The sequence below is a fragment of the Camelus bactrianus genome, chromosome 1, assembly GCF_048773025.1.
Source record: "Camelus bactrianus isolate YW-2024 breed Bactrian camel chromosome 1, ASM4877302v1, whole genome shotgun sequence".
NCBI lineage: Eukaryota > Metazoa > Chordata > Mammalia > Artiodactyla > Camelidae > Camelus > Camelus bactrianus.
Window position 1 is genome coordinate 899,860 of NC_133539.1, and position 15,494 is coordinate 915,353.

The window sequence follows — 15,494 nt, forward strand, 5'->3', positions numbered from 1 at the left end:
TGGGGTCAACTTACGCGAGGGGGGCATCTCGGACACCCTGTGGGTCCGGAAAGAGGCCCAAGTCACGGCCAACAGTGGGGGCTGCGCAGGGCAGGTGCTCCCTAGGCTTGTGCATGTGGGCTTGCACAGCTACCCCAAGGCCCTGCTGGAAGGGGCCACGCGGAGTCCAGGGTCCCAGCTCCGCACCCCTCCATGCCTGGAAAGCTGGCAGGGCTTGATGGGGAGGGGGGCTCGCCTCTGGCTGCTGACCGCAGGAGGCGGGCTCTGCTCTGTGCCCCTCCCCCAGCCTCCCCCACCCCCACACCACCAGCACCCTCCTGGCAGCGGGTGGTTGGCGCCGGGTCCTCCAGCTCCACCTGCTCCCTCTGCAGCCTCCCCACCACCGCCAGGGCCCCGCGCTCGGCCTCTGCCAAGCCGACATTTCTCTTGCTTCCGAGCTCCTAGTGCATCAGTGCCCACGACCTCTTGGGGTCAGACACGTCCTGGGCCCCAGCGAGCTGCAGCAGCCGTGGGGGGATGCGGCGCAGAGTCTGGGAGCCCAGGGTACAGACCATCTGCATGGCTCTGACAAGCCTGTGAAGACTGCTAGCCACCCCCAGGGGAGACCCTGAGAGAGAAGAAGGTGTGTGTAGGGCACATCCATGCACATGTGTGTACACCCATGTCTGTCTCATGCCGCTGTACACCTGCTCACATCCGTGTGCCTCTGTGTATACCCACGTACACCAGCACACCCCGCTGTACGTCGCACATCTGTGTGCCAGCGTCCCTATGTAACAGCCGTGTGCCAGCGCCCCTATGTAATCTGTGGGTTCTACAGCTGAGGATTCAACCAACCACAGCTTGAAAATACTTTTTAAAAATTCAAGAAAGTTTCAAAAACCAAAACTTGAATTTGCCATGTGCTGGCCACTAAGTACCTGGCCTTTACATTGTATTTACAACCATTTACGTAGCATTTTTATTGTATTAGGTATTGTAAGTAATCTAGAGATGATTTAAAGTGTATGAGAGGACATGGAAACAACGTAAATGTCCATCTGAAATACTAAATATTAAATACTAAAAATAGACTTACCCTATGATCCAGCAATCCCACTCCTGGGCGTACACCCAGAGGGAACTCAAATTTGAAAAGACACCTGCACCCCAGTGCTCATAGCAGCACTATTTACAACAGCCAAGACATGGAAACAGCCTAAATGCCTACTGACAGCTGACTGGATGAAGCAGCCGTGGTGTATGTACACAATGGAATACTACTCAGCCATAAAAAGAATGAAGTAATGCCATCTGCAGCAACATGGACCTAGAGATGATCATACTGAGTAAGTCAGAGAGAGACAAATATCATGGTATCACTTATGGGTGGAACAACAAAAAAAAGTGATACAAATGACCTTATTTACAAGACAGAAGCAGACTCACAGACACAGAAAACAAACTACAGTTACCAAAGGGGAAAAGGGGGAGGGATAAGTTGGGAGTTGGCAGATACAAGCTACTGTGTACAGAATAAATGGGTCCTGCTGTCCAGCACAGGGAGCTGTATTCAATACCTTGTCATTAACCATAAGGGAAAAGAATCTGAAAACGAGTATGCATGTGACTGAGTCCCTTTGCTGCACATCAGAAACTAACACAACATTGTGAATCAACTAGACTTCAAATTTAAAAACTAGGAAAAAAGTATGTGGGAGGCTGTGTGTAGGTTATATGTAAATACCACACCGTTTTATATAAGGCCTTGAGCACCTGGGGTTTTGGCATCCACGGGAGTCCTGGAGTCAGTCCTCCAAGGATACTGAAGGAGAGCAGTTTACCTGAACACCGTGCAAATCCACACGTATCTGTGTGTACCCGCGAGCACCTGCACACCCGTGCACGCCCGTGTGTACCCGAGTGCACCTGTACTCCTTCTGTAGGGTCGCCCGGCTGGGCTATCCGGGACAGAGGCTCCCCGAGTTTTCGTGACATGAAAACTGCTTGCAAACCAAGCATCAGGGTAAACAGTCATTTTTATTTGGAGCCTGTTTGAAAACCACACACACAGTTAACATGACCAGCCCCTCCAGTGTAGTCACAGTGCTCAGACAGCACAGTCTGGGCTCTGGCCACCCCACCAGCTCCCCCAGAGCTGCCTGCATGCACCCTAAAATGTCCCCTTCATTCTTCCCAAGAGAAGGACGACCACAAAGATTTTCCTGTCACGCTGGAGCAGCAGTCGTGAGCAGGGGCCTGGGCACAAGCAGCCTTCACCCCGCCTGCACGGGGCCCACCCGCAGACGTGGCCCCTTCCTGTCCCGGGCCAGCTTTGACCCCTCCGTGCAGCCTCGCCCATCCTGAGGCTCTGCTGGGGAGGCCCGGGGGCTGTGAGCCATGTCCAGGCGGGGCACGTGTGGCTGTCCCCTTTGTCTATGAGGTTTTCTGAGCTCCGTGTCCTGCAGAGGTGAACCTGAGATGCTGGCGCCAAGCCCAACAGAGAGCGGTTTGGACCCAGGGCTTTTGGGGTGCCCAAGTTTGGCCCAGCTGGGCCCCAGGATGTGCTCCTGAGGAAAGCTGGGCGGGTGCTGAGCTGGGGGTCCTCGCCCTGGGGGAGGAGAGCTGTGTGTGAGGTCAGGGTGGGGCACTGCCACTCCCTGGTTCACGGACCCTCCAAACTCCCCCAGCACAGCCAGGGTGGGGGTCAGGCCCTTCACTGGGTGTGGCCACAGGGGTCACCCGAGAAGCCAGCATGGAAGAGAGGCCCGCAGACAGCTCCATGTGGCAGAGCTGCCCAGGGGACACACAGGCTCTGCTCCCAGCAGCGTGGGGGGGGGGCAGGGGTTGGAACCCGGGGTCAGCAGTGGGGCGCTGAACTACACGAAGCTAAGAAAAGGGAGTCCGTCTTCCCTCACATGCAGTGACTGAGCTGTCCTGCCGCTTGTCAGCTGGGGAGGGAGGGAGGGCCCCTTCTCTGCTCCTGCACAGCTCCTGGGCCTGGTGGTGAGAGGGAGGATGGGGGCTGGGGGGCAGCTCCCAGCACCTCCTCACGGCTGTTCTGCAAACAGGCCTGAGATTTGTGCGTGAGGAGGAGGGCGGGACAGGATGCCTGGGGTGGCCGAGGGCCCTGCTGGGCACCCGGGAGGCCCTGGGTACACGCCTCCCTGGGTGGTAGGTTCGAGTCGGCCTCCTGCAGAGTGAGGGCCAGGTCTGCCCCTGGTCCAATCATGGCTCCACCAGCACCGAGGCCCCCGCGTGAGCAGCCTGGCCAGGGCCCCGGGAGGGACGGAAGAGTCTTGGCACCAGGCTGTTTTAAACTTTTTAAGAAATACACTCTTTGGCTTCCTTTTATTTCTTGAGGGTTACATGGAAGGTGAACCACACAGGGAAGTGTCCCAGCCAGGTCTCTTCCCTGGGGGCGCCGGCGAGGCTCCCTGCCCTGCCAGGGGGCACCTCCGTGTCCCCGGCCTGCCGCCTGGCCTCCTCTCTGGCCATCTGTCTGTCCGTCCTGTCCGCTGAGCCAACAGAGGCCCTACTTGGAGGAGGTCATGAAGCTGTTCTCGATGCAGAGGACGACGAAAGCGTTGTGGCAGCCCGCGGCCTTCTGCTCCAGCAGCCGACCCGCCAGCAGCGAGGAGGCCTGGCCGGTGGCCGTCCTGGCCTCGGTCCGCCACGTCTCGCAGTAGCTCTCGGTCAGCCGGCGCCCGCTGGGGTCCGAGCCATGCCACACGCTCTTCTGGGGCCTGCAAGATGCAAGGGCCTCCGTCTCACCTGGGCCTGCCCATCCAGGGTGGAGGCCACCCTGGGCAGAAAGGGCGTCTCCCAAAGGTCGTGGTTTGGCTGGATGTAGGGCCGGTGGGAGGGCAGGAACTCGAGTCAGGCCCCCTGGTCACTGGGCTCTGCCTCCCAGATCATTGCCCCCCCCGCCGCTGTTTCCAGGCACAGCTTGGGGAGCAGGGCCCGGTAACCTCTACGCTGGCCCTCCCGGGCCGGGCAGCCTTGGCTTCAAGTGCCTGTCCTTGATAAAGGCCACCAGGCGAGCCTGGGGTTCCCACCTCCGACCAGCCCCTCAGACTGGGAGGCCCACAGCACGGCCCTGGGCAGTGCTTCTCTGGGAAGGCAGGACCACAGGCGTGTCCGACGCCCCGAGCCGCCCCTGGTGTGGGGGAGCAGCTGCCCTCACACCTGCCAGCAGAGGGATGAGGGGGTGAGGCCGACTGCAGGGCGCCTGGCCACTGCCGCCAGCACAGTCAGTGCAGTGCGCGTGTTCCCTGACCTGTGAACAGCATCTGAGGGATCTGCACAAGTACCGTGCGGTGACGTTCACAGGACAGACAGGGGCTTTAGCCTGCCTCCCGGCAGCAGGTTGGGGCGTGTGCCGGAAGGCGGGCTAGGAAAGGTGTTTCGTAGGACACCACGAGCAGCGCCCTTCACTCTCCCTCCTGCTCTTCCGGGTTCTCTGGTTGCTGAGCCTCAACTGGGTACCAGGCGCCGGGTCAGCCCGGAGGCTCCAAGCCAGCAGTGCCATCCCTTTGCTCAGGGCTCTGGAGGTCCCGGGAGGCCCGAGCTGCTGTGCGCACACGGCAAACCTACCAGGCGGGGTGCTGCAGGACGTCTCGGCCGTCGAAAGAGAAGATGCGGGCGCCCGGCTTCAGCTGGCCCCCGGAGCCCGAGAACAAGGCCTCCCAGCTGGGAAACAGCGCCTCGTCCTATGGAGGGAAGTGGGGGCACCCACCTCTGGTCACCTCCACGTGGGGGCTCCGCGTGGTGCCCAGGGAGGGGTCCTAGGACCTGACCCCAGGCTTCTGGCCCAGCGGGGTCCCCGCACACCCACCCTGAGGTTGACGATGGGCACGGCCGCGCGGTCGGCGCGGCGCACGACGCTGTAGAGGTCCTGCAGCCGCGAGGACAGGAAGGCACGGTAGGTGCCGGCCAGCCCCACAGCGCGCGCCTGCTGGAAGCACTGGAAGTCGGCCCCGCGGATGCCGCGCAGGCCGCCTGACTGCGGGCTGTTGAGCGCGACCAGGTGGAGCTGCGGGGAAACCACGTGTCAGCCCTCGGGGGGTCTGTCTCCGCTCCACCACCCAGTCTCCCAGGACGCGAGCAGGGCTGGACCTCGGGGGCCGAGCCCAGCCCCAAAACCCTCCCCGGCTGCTCTGGGGTCCAGACTCTCCACCCCCAGCGCCATGCGGGCTAACAGGCTGGCCAGTGTGCGCCCACCCGGGGGTCACTCACCACTGGCTGGAAGTCCTGGTGGGTGTGGGTGGGCGAGCCTGTGGGGTGTGCCGGCTGGCGGTGCACGTAGGAGCCGTGGTGCGGGGCTCCGGGGTAGGGCTGCGGGTCCGGCAGGCGTGGGGGCTTGGCTAGGGTGTCGTCTGCCCACCAAGGCCGTGCCGTCGGGTGAGGGAGCTCCCGGCGGGGGTACGGGTTGCCCTCATGCAGCTGCACCACTGGGGGCTGCAAGGCGGCCACCTCGTTGTCCTGCAGATGGAGAGGTGGACAGCACCATGGGACCAGGCCTCCTGCACCCGCATTGGCCTCACAGAGCGGCCTGTGGTGCCCGGCCCCAGTGCTCCCTGAATTCACCTGCACCCTGGCTCGTGTGCCCAGGTGGGCACAGGCTGGACTGGAGGTGGGGAGCTGGGAGCTGTACCCTCAGACCCTGCGGGTGCCCGAGTGTTGAGGGGAGCCAGCCTGTTAACACCTTAGTTGGGTTGGATGGCCCTCTGCTCAAGCGCCCTGGGTCCCTGGCTCTAGAAACAAGCTCCTAACTGTGGCCAAGGGGGCCTCTGGGCCAACCGCGTCCCCCGGCCTCGTGGCCTCCTCCTGCTGCAGCCACGACACCCACAGACCCGCTCTCAGCTGCTTTAGCCTTCACTGGTCCTCACTTCAGACAGGTGGCCTCCACCTTTCCCGCCCCAGCCCCTGGGGCCGCCCCCCCTTCCCCATCCGGTCCTCCCCCCCAGCACCCGCAGCCTCTGACACCACGTGACTTCCTCCCTGCTACCTGCATACCTATTACCTGGCACCTATTACCTACTAAGAACTCCTAACGCACTTTATGTACGTATATAAAACGTTCACACTTAGTCACGATATACTTTACACAATGTATTACCCACGTTCCTTATCACCATTAGTGCCCATTTTCCCCAGTGTCACCTCCGTGGGGCAGGGGCTTTGCCTGCTTCAGGCATGGCTCTACCCAGGCCTAGAAGGGCGCCCAGCAGACGGGAGGGGCCCAGGACTGCGTGCTGAGCGAGAACGACCCCCCGGGCCCCGTGGGCAGGCCGGCTCACAGAGCCCCCGACGCCCACCACCCAGCCCGAGCCTTGCTCCCGAGCCTCGCTCCCGAGCCATCTGAGAAGTCGTGAACTCCACTCAGAGAAGCCACAGCAGTGGGATGTGACGCCTCCTTAGGGAAACTGGGGCATCCCCAACACCCCTTCCTCCACCTCCCCCCCCCCCCAGCACCCTGAAGGGTCCACCTCCAGGGGAGGGAAGGCAGGCCAGGACTCAAGGGAGATGTGGCTTTGGGCCCAGTATCCTCTCGCCCAGGGAGGGCGATGAGTGTGGTCTGCGCACCCCTCTCCCCGGCAGGGCGCCCCACCCTGGCCGGGGGATGCCCGCCTCTGATCCTTGTGGAAAGCAGGAAGGCTCCTTACCGTCCCAAGCGGGAGGGGCGTGCGGGCCCCCAGCTGGAAGAGAACAGAGGGAGTCACCCCAGGACCTCTGGCCCAGCCGGCGCCACTTGCCCCCTCTGTCCCCCAAGGGAGCCGGCGTGGCTGCGTCCCGGCCGGCACCGGGCGCATGGTGAGTGCGGAGAGGCTGGCTGTCGCGCTCGCCCGGCCCTGCACCCCTCGCCCACGCGCGGGGCCGCCCTCCTGGACGCAGCCCTCTCTACCTCCCATCTTCTCCGCACCCTGTGCCCCAGGAGCGAGGGTGGGAAGGTCCCCCCACTTCTACGTGCAGGAGAAGCTCTGTCCAAAACTCACCAGAACCTTCCGGAAGCCATTCCGGACCCGGACGTACAACTCCTCCCTCTCAGCCACAAAGATGAGCCAGCCCTCCGGCACCTCGGGCACCTTGTCTAGCATGGTCTGGTATGTGGCCCAGACCCTCACCTGCTGGAAGCCCAGCCCAATGGGGTCCCTGCACAGAGGCGGCCCCTGGGCTCACGGGGGCGGGGACTGTACAGGGACAAGGTCCTGACTGAGTGGGGGCATCTCCTGACGAGGAACATTCCTGAAGACCTCAGTGGCTCCTTCTTCCTTGCCAGGCTGTGGGGCCCCCGCCCCCACGTCCCTGGGCCACCACGGCCTCTGCACGGTGGCCCCATCCGTGGAGACACCCTCGCTTGCCCAGCTCAGACCCAGCCACCCCGGGCTCCCCACATCCGCTGTGGAAGCCACGTCTCAGGGCCCTTGTGCTCCACTCGCAGACTCCAAAGGGAGGCTGCAGGCGGTGAGGGTCCGACAGGCAGGATAGGCAGGTGCTTACCCCCGAGGAGGCGCCCATGGAGCCAGGGGGGCCGGGGGGCCCGGGTGGGCCGGGGGGCCCGGGAACGCTGATAGCTGCGAGAGAGGCGCCAGAGGTGGGAAGGCCGGCCCGGCCAGATGAGGCTGGAGGCCAGGACCCACCCCACCCCCGCCCAACTTACTCTGTCTGTATGGGCCCGGGAAGGAGGGGGGTCCTGGGGGCCCTGGGGGGCCGGGGGGCCCAGGAGGTCCCTGGCGTCCCTCGTAGCCAATGCCAGGGGGCCCCTGAGGCCCAGGCGGGCCAGGCTGGCCTCGGACGCTCTCACCCTTGGGACCCTGGGGTGGAAGACAAAACCCGCAGCACTGTCACCAAGTCCCTGGGCTGGGACAAGCAAGCTTGATGGTCTGGGCTGCACCTGCCACGAGCCCTGCAGGAGCACAGCCAAGCCCCGATCCCCTCCCTGCCCACACTGGGGCCTGGGATATCCGGCCTTCCCACCCCGCACGTCCTCTGCTAGGACAGGACCCTGGGATGAAGAGGAGGGCAGCCCAGCCCCCCAAGAGGTACAGCCCCAAGGGCCCTCCTCCTCCTCCACCTCCAGACGGAAGCTGGGCCTACAGTTCCCTGAAATCTTTCAGGACAGTGGGTCTCCCCGAGGGGGTTCGGTGGAAAGGCGCAGCAGCAGCAGGAGACAGGAGGCAGCCCCAGGGCGCCCGGTCTGGGAGGGCAGGCACTGTGCCCCCCCACGCAGGCAAAGAACCAGAAGGGGGATGCTCAGGGCCAGCTCGCAGGCGGACCTGCCCTGGCTCCACACCCCAGGGACCCCAGGGACCCCAGGGACATGGGCGCCGGCACAGGCCTGGGCCCGTGTGGGGGCGCCTGCGGGGGCCTGGGGCCCAGACTCACCGGAATCCCAGGGTGCCCTGGCGGGCCAGGGGGGCCAGGCACACTGGAGCCGAAGAAGCCACCGCCCCCGGGCTCGCCTCTCTCCCCTTTCTGTCCAGCGACCCCGCGGTCACCCTTCTCCCCCTATGGGTGGAAGTGCTCGTCAGGGACAGCCCAGCTCTCTCTGTCGGCGTGGGCAGGGGCAGGCTGGAAACTCCTGCAGCCCAGGCCTGGCCAGCCGTGCGGGACCCCTCAGCCTCCCAGTCTTCTGCCACATCAGCCACATTTCCGAAAGGCTGAGCCCTCCGGGGCCCACGCAGGGCAGACACGGGAGCGCTCCGCAGGCAGCGGCCCGCGCCGGGCTCAGCCTCAGCCCGGGTGCCACCCACCTTCAACTCGGCGCCCAGCGGCAGCAGGTCCAGCGGGAACTGCCCTGCAGGGGGGAGATTTGGGGTGGGGCCTCAGTGAGGCGCCCTCCTCACCGCCTCGTCCACCGACGCCCCCGCATTTACCTGAACCTCCGTTTTTCTCTGTAATTCCCGCATTTCTGCATAGAGATCCCCTGCACGCCCTGTTACACTTACGCCCCGCTACTTGATATTTTTTGGTGTTTTTGTTAATGGTGCCTTTTTCGTTTTGGTTTTATAACGGACACTTCCCCCATTTACACAGGGGAGCACAGTGAACAACTTACATTTACTGTAAAATGACCCCATGGACGGACACACACACAAACAGGAAAAAAATGTCTCCTCCCGCGCGAGACGCCGCCTACAGTGTCACGTCAGCTGCTTCTGGGGGCCTCTGCGTCTTGTAACTGGACGTCGCTGCCTTTGGCCCCTTCACCCAGCACCTCGCCTCTGGGAACCGCCTCATCTTTTTCCAAATGGTGTCTTTTTCAAAACATCGTCTGTTTTACGACTGGCATTGCTTTTTGTGAACTGTCTTGTGACCTTGCAAAACTGATTCAGTAATTCTAACGGTTTATCCGCACATCCCTTCGGGTGGCTGACGTTCACAAAGGTGTCGTCTGTGAGAACACTGGGTTTGTCTTCCTCCCCGCCCCGCGGGCTGGCTGGCCGTGCACCCGCGGTGACCACCGGCCGTCCCGCCTCGGGCCGCAGGCCACGGGGAGCTGGCGTCTTTCCTTCATCAGTCCCACAGGAGGGGCGGTGGTGTTACCCATCTTTCCAAGGACCTAACGTTTGATTTTTTTGCTCGCTTGACATTTCCTATGTGCACCATCTTCATTCACTTCTGATCTCCACGGCCTCTCCCGTTGTTTTCGTGGAGCTGGATCCGTTTTCCACCCTCCTGAGTCGGGTACTTACAAGCTCAGGCCATTTAACACTGTCACCTTGTAAACAAAGAGCCACAACTCGTGCTCCCTCCAGGTGGGGGCGCGACCTGGGCTCACCCTCCTCCCACGACCTTTCCCCAGAGACCCCCTCCTCCCACACCTTTCCCCAAAGGTGCAGGCTGGACCACTGGCGGAGGAGACCGCTGCGGGGCGGGGACCTGGGGACCCCCACCCGGAGCTCCGCCTCGGCTGTCCCAGGGAACCCCATGCCCGCCCAGGGCCCGCCCAGCTCGCGTGCCGTGGCCAGGGGCTCCATCCTGGGTCCTTTGAAGGAGCGAGACGACCCCACTGCCACTGCGGGCCAGAGTGAGGGCTGAGACCCTGGCCGCACCCTCACCCTTGGACACGCCCTTGTCCTTCGCTCCGCTTCCAGGTCCCACGGTGGTCTCCTCGCCCGCGGGTGCCTGTCTGGTGGGCACGTCCCACTTGTGTGTTTGATGCCGGTTTCCTGCACTGTCCCTCGTGGAACGACAGGCTCTGGGACGTGCCCTGTGCCCGGCGCGAGCCCTGGATCCCCCGTGTGGGTGCTGGGGCTGGAGGCCCAGGTGTCTCCTGCTGTTCAGATCCTCCCCCTGCCGACTGACCCGTCCTTTAGTCCGCTGCCCTCACTTTCAGAGAGCTGGGTTACAACGCCCTCCTCGTGCACGACTTGTGTGTTCTTCCTTTTGCTTTTGTGTCTTGAAGTCATGTTGATAGCGGCATATACGCTTAGAATTGCTGTGCTCTTCTGGTGGGTTTACCCCTTCACCATCATGGGCTTTTAAAAATTCCTGGCAACAACTCCTGTCTTAAGATACAGTTGTCTGATGTCTCAGGAGCACACGCAGGTGCACGTGCTCGCACGTCCGTGCACACTCACGTTTGCACACTCACACACCGACACACATTCATACGCGTTCTCACACAGGCTCCCTTCTCATCAGATCAGTCACCCCCTTCGCCCTCCTCTCGCGTCCTTACTGGGGGGGGGGGTCTCCTGTAAGCAGCACGCAGTTTTGTCTTCGTCCTGTTGGCGACATTTGTCCTCTAAAAGGAGAAGCAGCCGGCTCGCGCGGAACCTGCCCACTCACAGGTCTGGGTTAATCAGCCACCTCGCTCCCCGTCTTGTTTGCTCCACCGGCTGTGCTCCTCTCCCTCCCCTTTCTTGCCGTCTTTGGACTCAGTTTTCCCTACGCTGCTCTTCCTCCCCATTGGGGGCACACTCCTCTCCTCCTTGGCTGGTCCCGGAAGGGACAGGTGCGTCCCTGACTCGGGTCTGATGTAGTGAGGGTTTCTGCCTGTTTGAGGCGTGGCCGGGGCCTCGGGGATCCGGCCTCCCTGCCGCGTTGCTGAGCAGGGCCACAGGGTCGCCCTCTCCCTCCCGCTAGCCCGCCCCTGCGTCATCTCACCACCTCCTTCTCCCGAGGGCCCTCGCTGTCCCCTTCCAGGCTGGCGTCCTGGCACGGCCCCCTGGCTGCCCAGCTCCTCGTCCTTCAGAAGGATGTTTTCCCTGCACGTGGAATTCTGAGCCAGCAGTCACCGCCGCTGACCTGTAGCTTCACGCCCTGGCGCCCCTCGCCCTCGTGAGCGAGCAGCTGTTGGTCGTGCTGACTCTGCGTGAGGGGCTCCTGGGCTCTCTCCTCAGGATTGGAAAGCTCGGCCCGATGCTCTTCTGTCTCACCCGCCCGGCCTGTCCTCACGCCGGGACCGTCTGACCTCCGCCAGCTGGTCCCACCTCCCTGAGCGTCACGACTCTGTGCGGGCCCCTCCCCTCCTCGGTCCTGCCCCACTGCCTGGAGTCACACCGAAGCCTCGCATCCAGAGCAGCAGTTCTCAGTCCTGGAGTCAGGCCCGACTCCTCCCCGCGGGCTGCAGCTCCCCGCGGCTGTGCCTGTCGCTTGCTTATGTCTGAACGTCACTGCCGTGTGGAGTCCGAAGACTCCGTCCGCTGGGGTCCCGGGGGGCCCCCCCCCGCCCCACTTATTACTTATATGAGATCCTAGGTCCTGGAGGAGCGCAGCTCCCTCGAGCGAAGGGTTTATTTCTGCTTCCAGCTGCCCGGAGGGAAAACGAGGCTTCGGGCCTGCCTGCTGGTCTGTCGGGCCGCCCCGGCTCTGGGTGCAGCCCCCGCCCCCCGGAGGCCGCGGGCCTCAGCCACACTCTAGTCGGGGGTCTGTGGGGTCAAGCTCCTCCCCGGGTCCTGCCCGGCCACTGCTCACCGGCAGCACAGGCAGGATTCAGTGGGGGACCCCTGCCACCTCAGGGAGCATCCGAGGTGCTGGGAGTCGATCCGGAAGCCCCGGCCCAACAAGGCTCCTGCGCGGCCTGTGGGGATGGATGGGCGTCCCGGACCCGCGACACACAGGGTGTCTGGTCTCCTCTGGGAGGCACACCCTGGGGCCCAGCCCTGCCTCTGGGAGGGGCGACGGGACACCCTGCCCGTCATCACCTCAGCCCCAGCCCTGGCCCCAAGGCTGTGGGGCCACCAGCACGTCAGGTCCCCGTGAGCCCAGAAGGGGCCTCCTTCGTCCAGTCCAGGAGGTGGGCGGGCAGCCACACACGCAGCCCCACAAGCCCTTGGTGTCGCAGCCCATCACCCAGGGCCACCCCCAGCACTCTCACCTGGGGGTCCGGGCGGGCCCACTTCTCCTCTGTCACCCTTCGGTCCAGGAGGTCCCTGGTATCCTGGAGAGACAGACACACCAGTGCCTGTTACTCAAAGTGTGACAGGGCCTCCGGGACAAGCCCTCCTGCCCTCAAGCACCCCCGACCCTGTGGGCACTGTGGGCACGGTGGGCCTGGACCAGGGAGGGGGCGGCACGTGAGCTCAGGGACGCTCAGAATCAGAGCTCACGACCAGCAGAAGTGCCCGTGGCTGCGCCCCAAGGGCTGCACCCTCTGCTCCCACAGGCCAGACCACTCCAGCAAGGAGGGGCTCAGACAGCAGGAGGGGCTGTTTCTGCCCTTGCTTGGACAAGGAGCTGGGGCTGGACTGTGGATGGCAAGTGGGTGGCCGTTCAGTGTCCACTCCCGTTCATGGTTTGGCCTCCTGGAAGGCGGTGCTGTGAGGAACCTGGAGACCTAGCAATGGGGGCTGAGATCAACTGGGAATGGGGTGCCTGGGCCACCAGGGGCTTCAAGTCCTGGATCCGAGCTGTGGTCAGAAGGGCAGACCTGCCCTCTCCAGGCCCCAGGAGCCCTCACCTGGCAATCCCGGGGGTCCAGGGCGGCCAGACTCCACGAATGCCTGCGAAGACAGGCCAGAACTGGTCACTGAAGAACGCCTTGAAGAGTAAGGCCACCACCCACCCCAGGGTCTCTGTGCCCAGATGCCCCCAGCACCCTCTGCAAGGCCACACAGGCACCTCCCACCCCGCCAGTGCCCTGCCCCCCAAGACAAGGGAACAGGGAAGGGGAGGGAGAGGATGAAGGGGTTTGGAGTCGGGAGCCCTGGTCATGATATGACCTGCCCCATGTGGTCACTTCTCGTCACTGAGCCCTGTGACACGAGTGTCCATCCCCAGGAGCCCATAAAGCACTCCCTGCACAGCCTTCACCCCCTGGGGGCTTGTCTTTGAACCAGCTGCCCACCAGCTGCAGCCCACAGGCCCCACCACCCCTCCCAGAGGCGGGTAGCCACACACGCAGCCCCACCAGCCCTTGGTGTTGCAGGGATGCAGGCAGGGATGCAGAAGCCAGGGCTCAGCTGCCCCTGCCTGGGGGTCGGCCCTCCTGGGGTCAGCGGAGGGGACACAGGGCTGTTCTCCAAGGGCCCGGGCAAGGAGTGTGGGGAGGGCGTGGAGACTTACGTTGCTGTCGTAGACAGGAGTCCCGGGGGGGCCCGGGGGCCCTGGGGGCCCAGGTGGGCCAGGCGGACCCTGCGCAGGAGAAGAGAAAGCTCCGGTCAGTCACGTTCACAGCCAGGCCATCGACACTGCCCAGGATGGCAGGCACGGGCATCCGCGCTTCTGGCAATCACAGCAAAGTCAGAAAACAAAATCGAGGCTGCGTCCAGTTTACTCTGTGGTCACGGGCTCCCCGAGGACAGAGCTGTCCCCGTCCCACTCCCAGATTGGAGTCGGCTCATAATGTCCCAAGGGAGGCAGGCAGGAGGCCATCTGGGCTGGACGCGGCCTCGGACACGGCTCGTGTGGCTCCTGACTGCCAGCTGGGGGAAGGTCAGCTGCGTGTTTCCAAGGTAAGAGGGGGCCCAGGGGGCCAGCGCTCGCAGGCTTTTCACGTGGGAGCGTGAACCCCACGGGAACTCCACCAGTCATTCATTGCTCATGGAAAGACAAGGGACAGCTGGATTCAGGTCGTGTCAGAACTCCTTGCTCTGAAAGTAACGGCTTACCCGACGAAGAACCAGCACATGTGATGGAAGGTGCCATGGGGAACACGGCCCCGGGACCTCCCCCTCCCTCATGGCACTCGCTCTCCAGGCCCCTGGGCACCTTCACTGCCCACCTGCCCTGTGACCACTCCCCACGGTGTTGTCCACTGCGGCCAAGGAGGCGGAACGGAGGTGGGAGCTCAGGCCCATGAAGGAGCCAGTCCCAGAGGACGTGCTGACAAGGGCGTGCGCACAAGCAGCCTTTCACGCTCTGCCGTCACAACACAGAACTGCAGGAAGGATTCGAGACCCCATCTTCCTGCTTGACAAAAGTGGCCTAGTCTATCTCCATCTCAGAACTGTACAAAACGCTGCGTTCCATCGAATTTTCACGAAACGACAGCCCAGATTCATTCAGTCCACCAGGAGGAGGGCAGCCTCGGTGAAGGACCAGCAGTGACGGAAGTACCGGAGAGCCCGGCCTGCAACGCCAACCTCAGGACCCCGCGTTGCTGGGGGCTGGGCGGGAGGGGGGCCGGGGGAAAAGGCTCAGGGAGTGGCGGGTGGGCCCGCGGGGCACCTGGAGGGGGCATCCTGAGTCTGGCCAGCGCCGTCTCGGGTGGAGGCGGTAACGGGTGTCTCATCCACTGATGTTAGCAAACGAAGACCCTCAGCTCAAGGGTGCAGTCTCCGCGACTTACAGGCGGTGGAGGGGATCGCCCCACAGGCAGACGGCTCCCGCCCCAGCGCCCACGTGGGCTGCAGGCCCTCCCGAGAAGACCATGCTGGGGCTCTGTCCGGTGGCCCTGGGCCACGCGCACGTGTGCACGTATGTACGTGTGCACATGTGTACGTGCGCGTGGGGCCTGCATGTCTGAGGACCCGCAGAGCCGGTCGCACAGAGAGCCGCTCAGAAGTGGCCTCCTCCAGGTGAGCTCTGGGACCTGAGCTGCTGAGGCCCAGCCCTCTGGTCTGGGGTCCTGCCCCGCCCCGCCCGCCCTCTGGGACACTCACCCTCACGCCGAATCCCACGCTGGCATCTCCCGGCTCCCCCTTCTCCCCTTTCAATCCGTTCATCCCGGGGCGACCCTGGGGCAGAGCACAGTGGGTGGGAACTGCTGGGTGCCGGCCAGCACCATGGCTGCGGGCCCTGGGGGGCTGGCCCAGCAGCTCCTGCCCCTACCCAGGACACTGCCGCCTCGGGGTGTCTTTCCGTCTGGGACCCGAGCTGCCCGAGTGGGGCTGGGAATCCCTGGCCTGAGTTTGGAGAGAGCTGTGCTTGGGGGTTGGTCCCTGGGAAGGACAGCAGGGGGCCTGCAGTCCACTCCGCTCCGGGTCCACTGTCCCCCCAGCCTGCGCTGCTGCCCACACACAGCACGAGAGCCCGGGAACTCACCGGCCGTCCAGGGAAGCCGATCTCTCCCTTGTGCCCTGGCCGCCCATATGGGCCCTGCAGGGGGAGCCAGGTTTTAGGTT

General features: G+C 63.7%; 1 protein-coding gene across 10 annotated transcripts in view; it reads right to left on the reverse strand.

Moving 5' to 3' along the window:
- Positions 1–3,290: 3,290 nt before the first annotated feature.
- COL18A1 (collagen type XVIII alpha 1 chain) overlaps positions 3,291–15,494 on the reverse strand; it is an 83,916-nt gene continuing 71,712 nt past the window's right edge. For 3 of the 10 annotated variants that reach the window (XM_074376355.1, XM_074375957.1, XM_074376212.1), the window contains 15 exons: positions 15,415–15,468; positions 15,033–15,107; positions 13,495–13,563; positions 12,890–12,932; positions 12,308–12,370; positions 8,736–8,779; positions 8,368–8,490; positions 7,643–7,796; positions 7,483–7,556; positions 6,978–7,106; positions 6,648–6,680; positions 5,218–5,463; positions 4,817–5,014; positions 4,576–4,691; positions 3,291–3,725 (listed from right to left, as the gene is read on the reverse strand). In XM_074376355.1, the coding sequence (XP_074232456.1) occupies positions 3,515–3,725; positions 4,576–4,691; positions 4,817–5,014; positions 5,218–5,463; positions 6,648–6,680; positions 6,978–7,106; positions 7,483–7,556; positions 7,643–7,796; positions 8,368–8,490; positions 8,736–8,779; positions 12,308–12,370; positions 12,890–12,932; positions 13,495–13,563; positions 15,033–15,107; positions 15,415–15,468 (1,632 nt within the window). In that variant the 3' untranslated portion in view covers positions 3,291–3,514. Of the gene's footprint in view, positions 3,726–4,575; positions 4,692–4,816; positions 5,015–5,217; positions 5,464–6,567; positions 6,681–6,977; positions 7,173–7,482; positions 7,557–7,642; positions 7,797–8,367; positions 8,491–8,735; positions 8,780–12,307; positions 12,371–12,889; positions 12,933–13,494; positions 13,564–15,032; positions 15,108–15,414; positions 15,469–15,494 lie in introns of those variants that run through there. The other 7 variants (XM_074376308.1, XM_074375951.1, XM_074376145.1 and 4 more) reach the window with 5 other exon arrangements.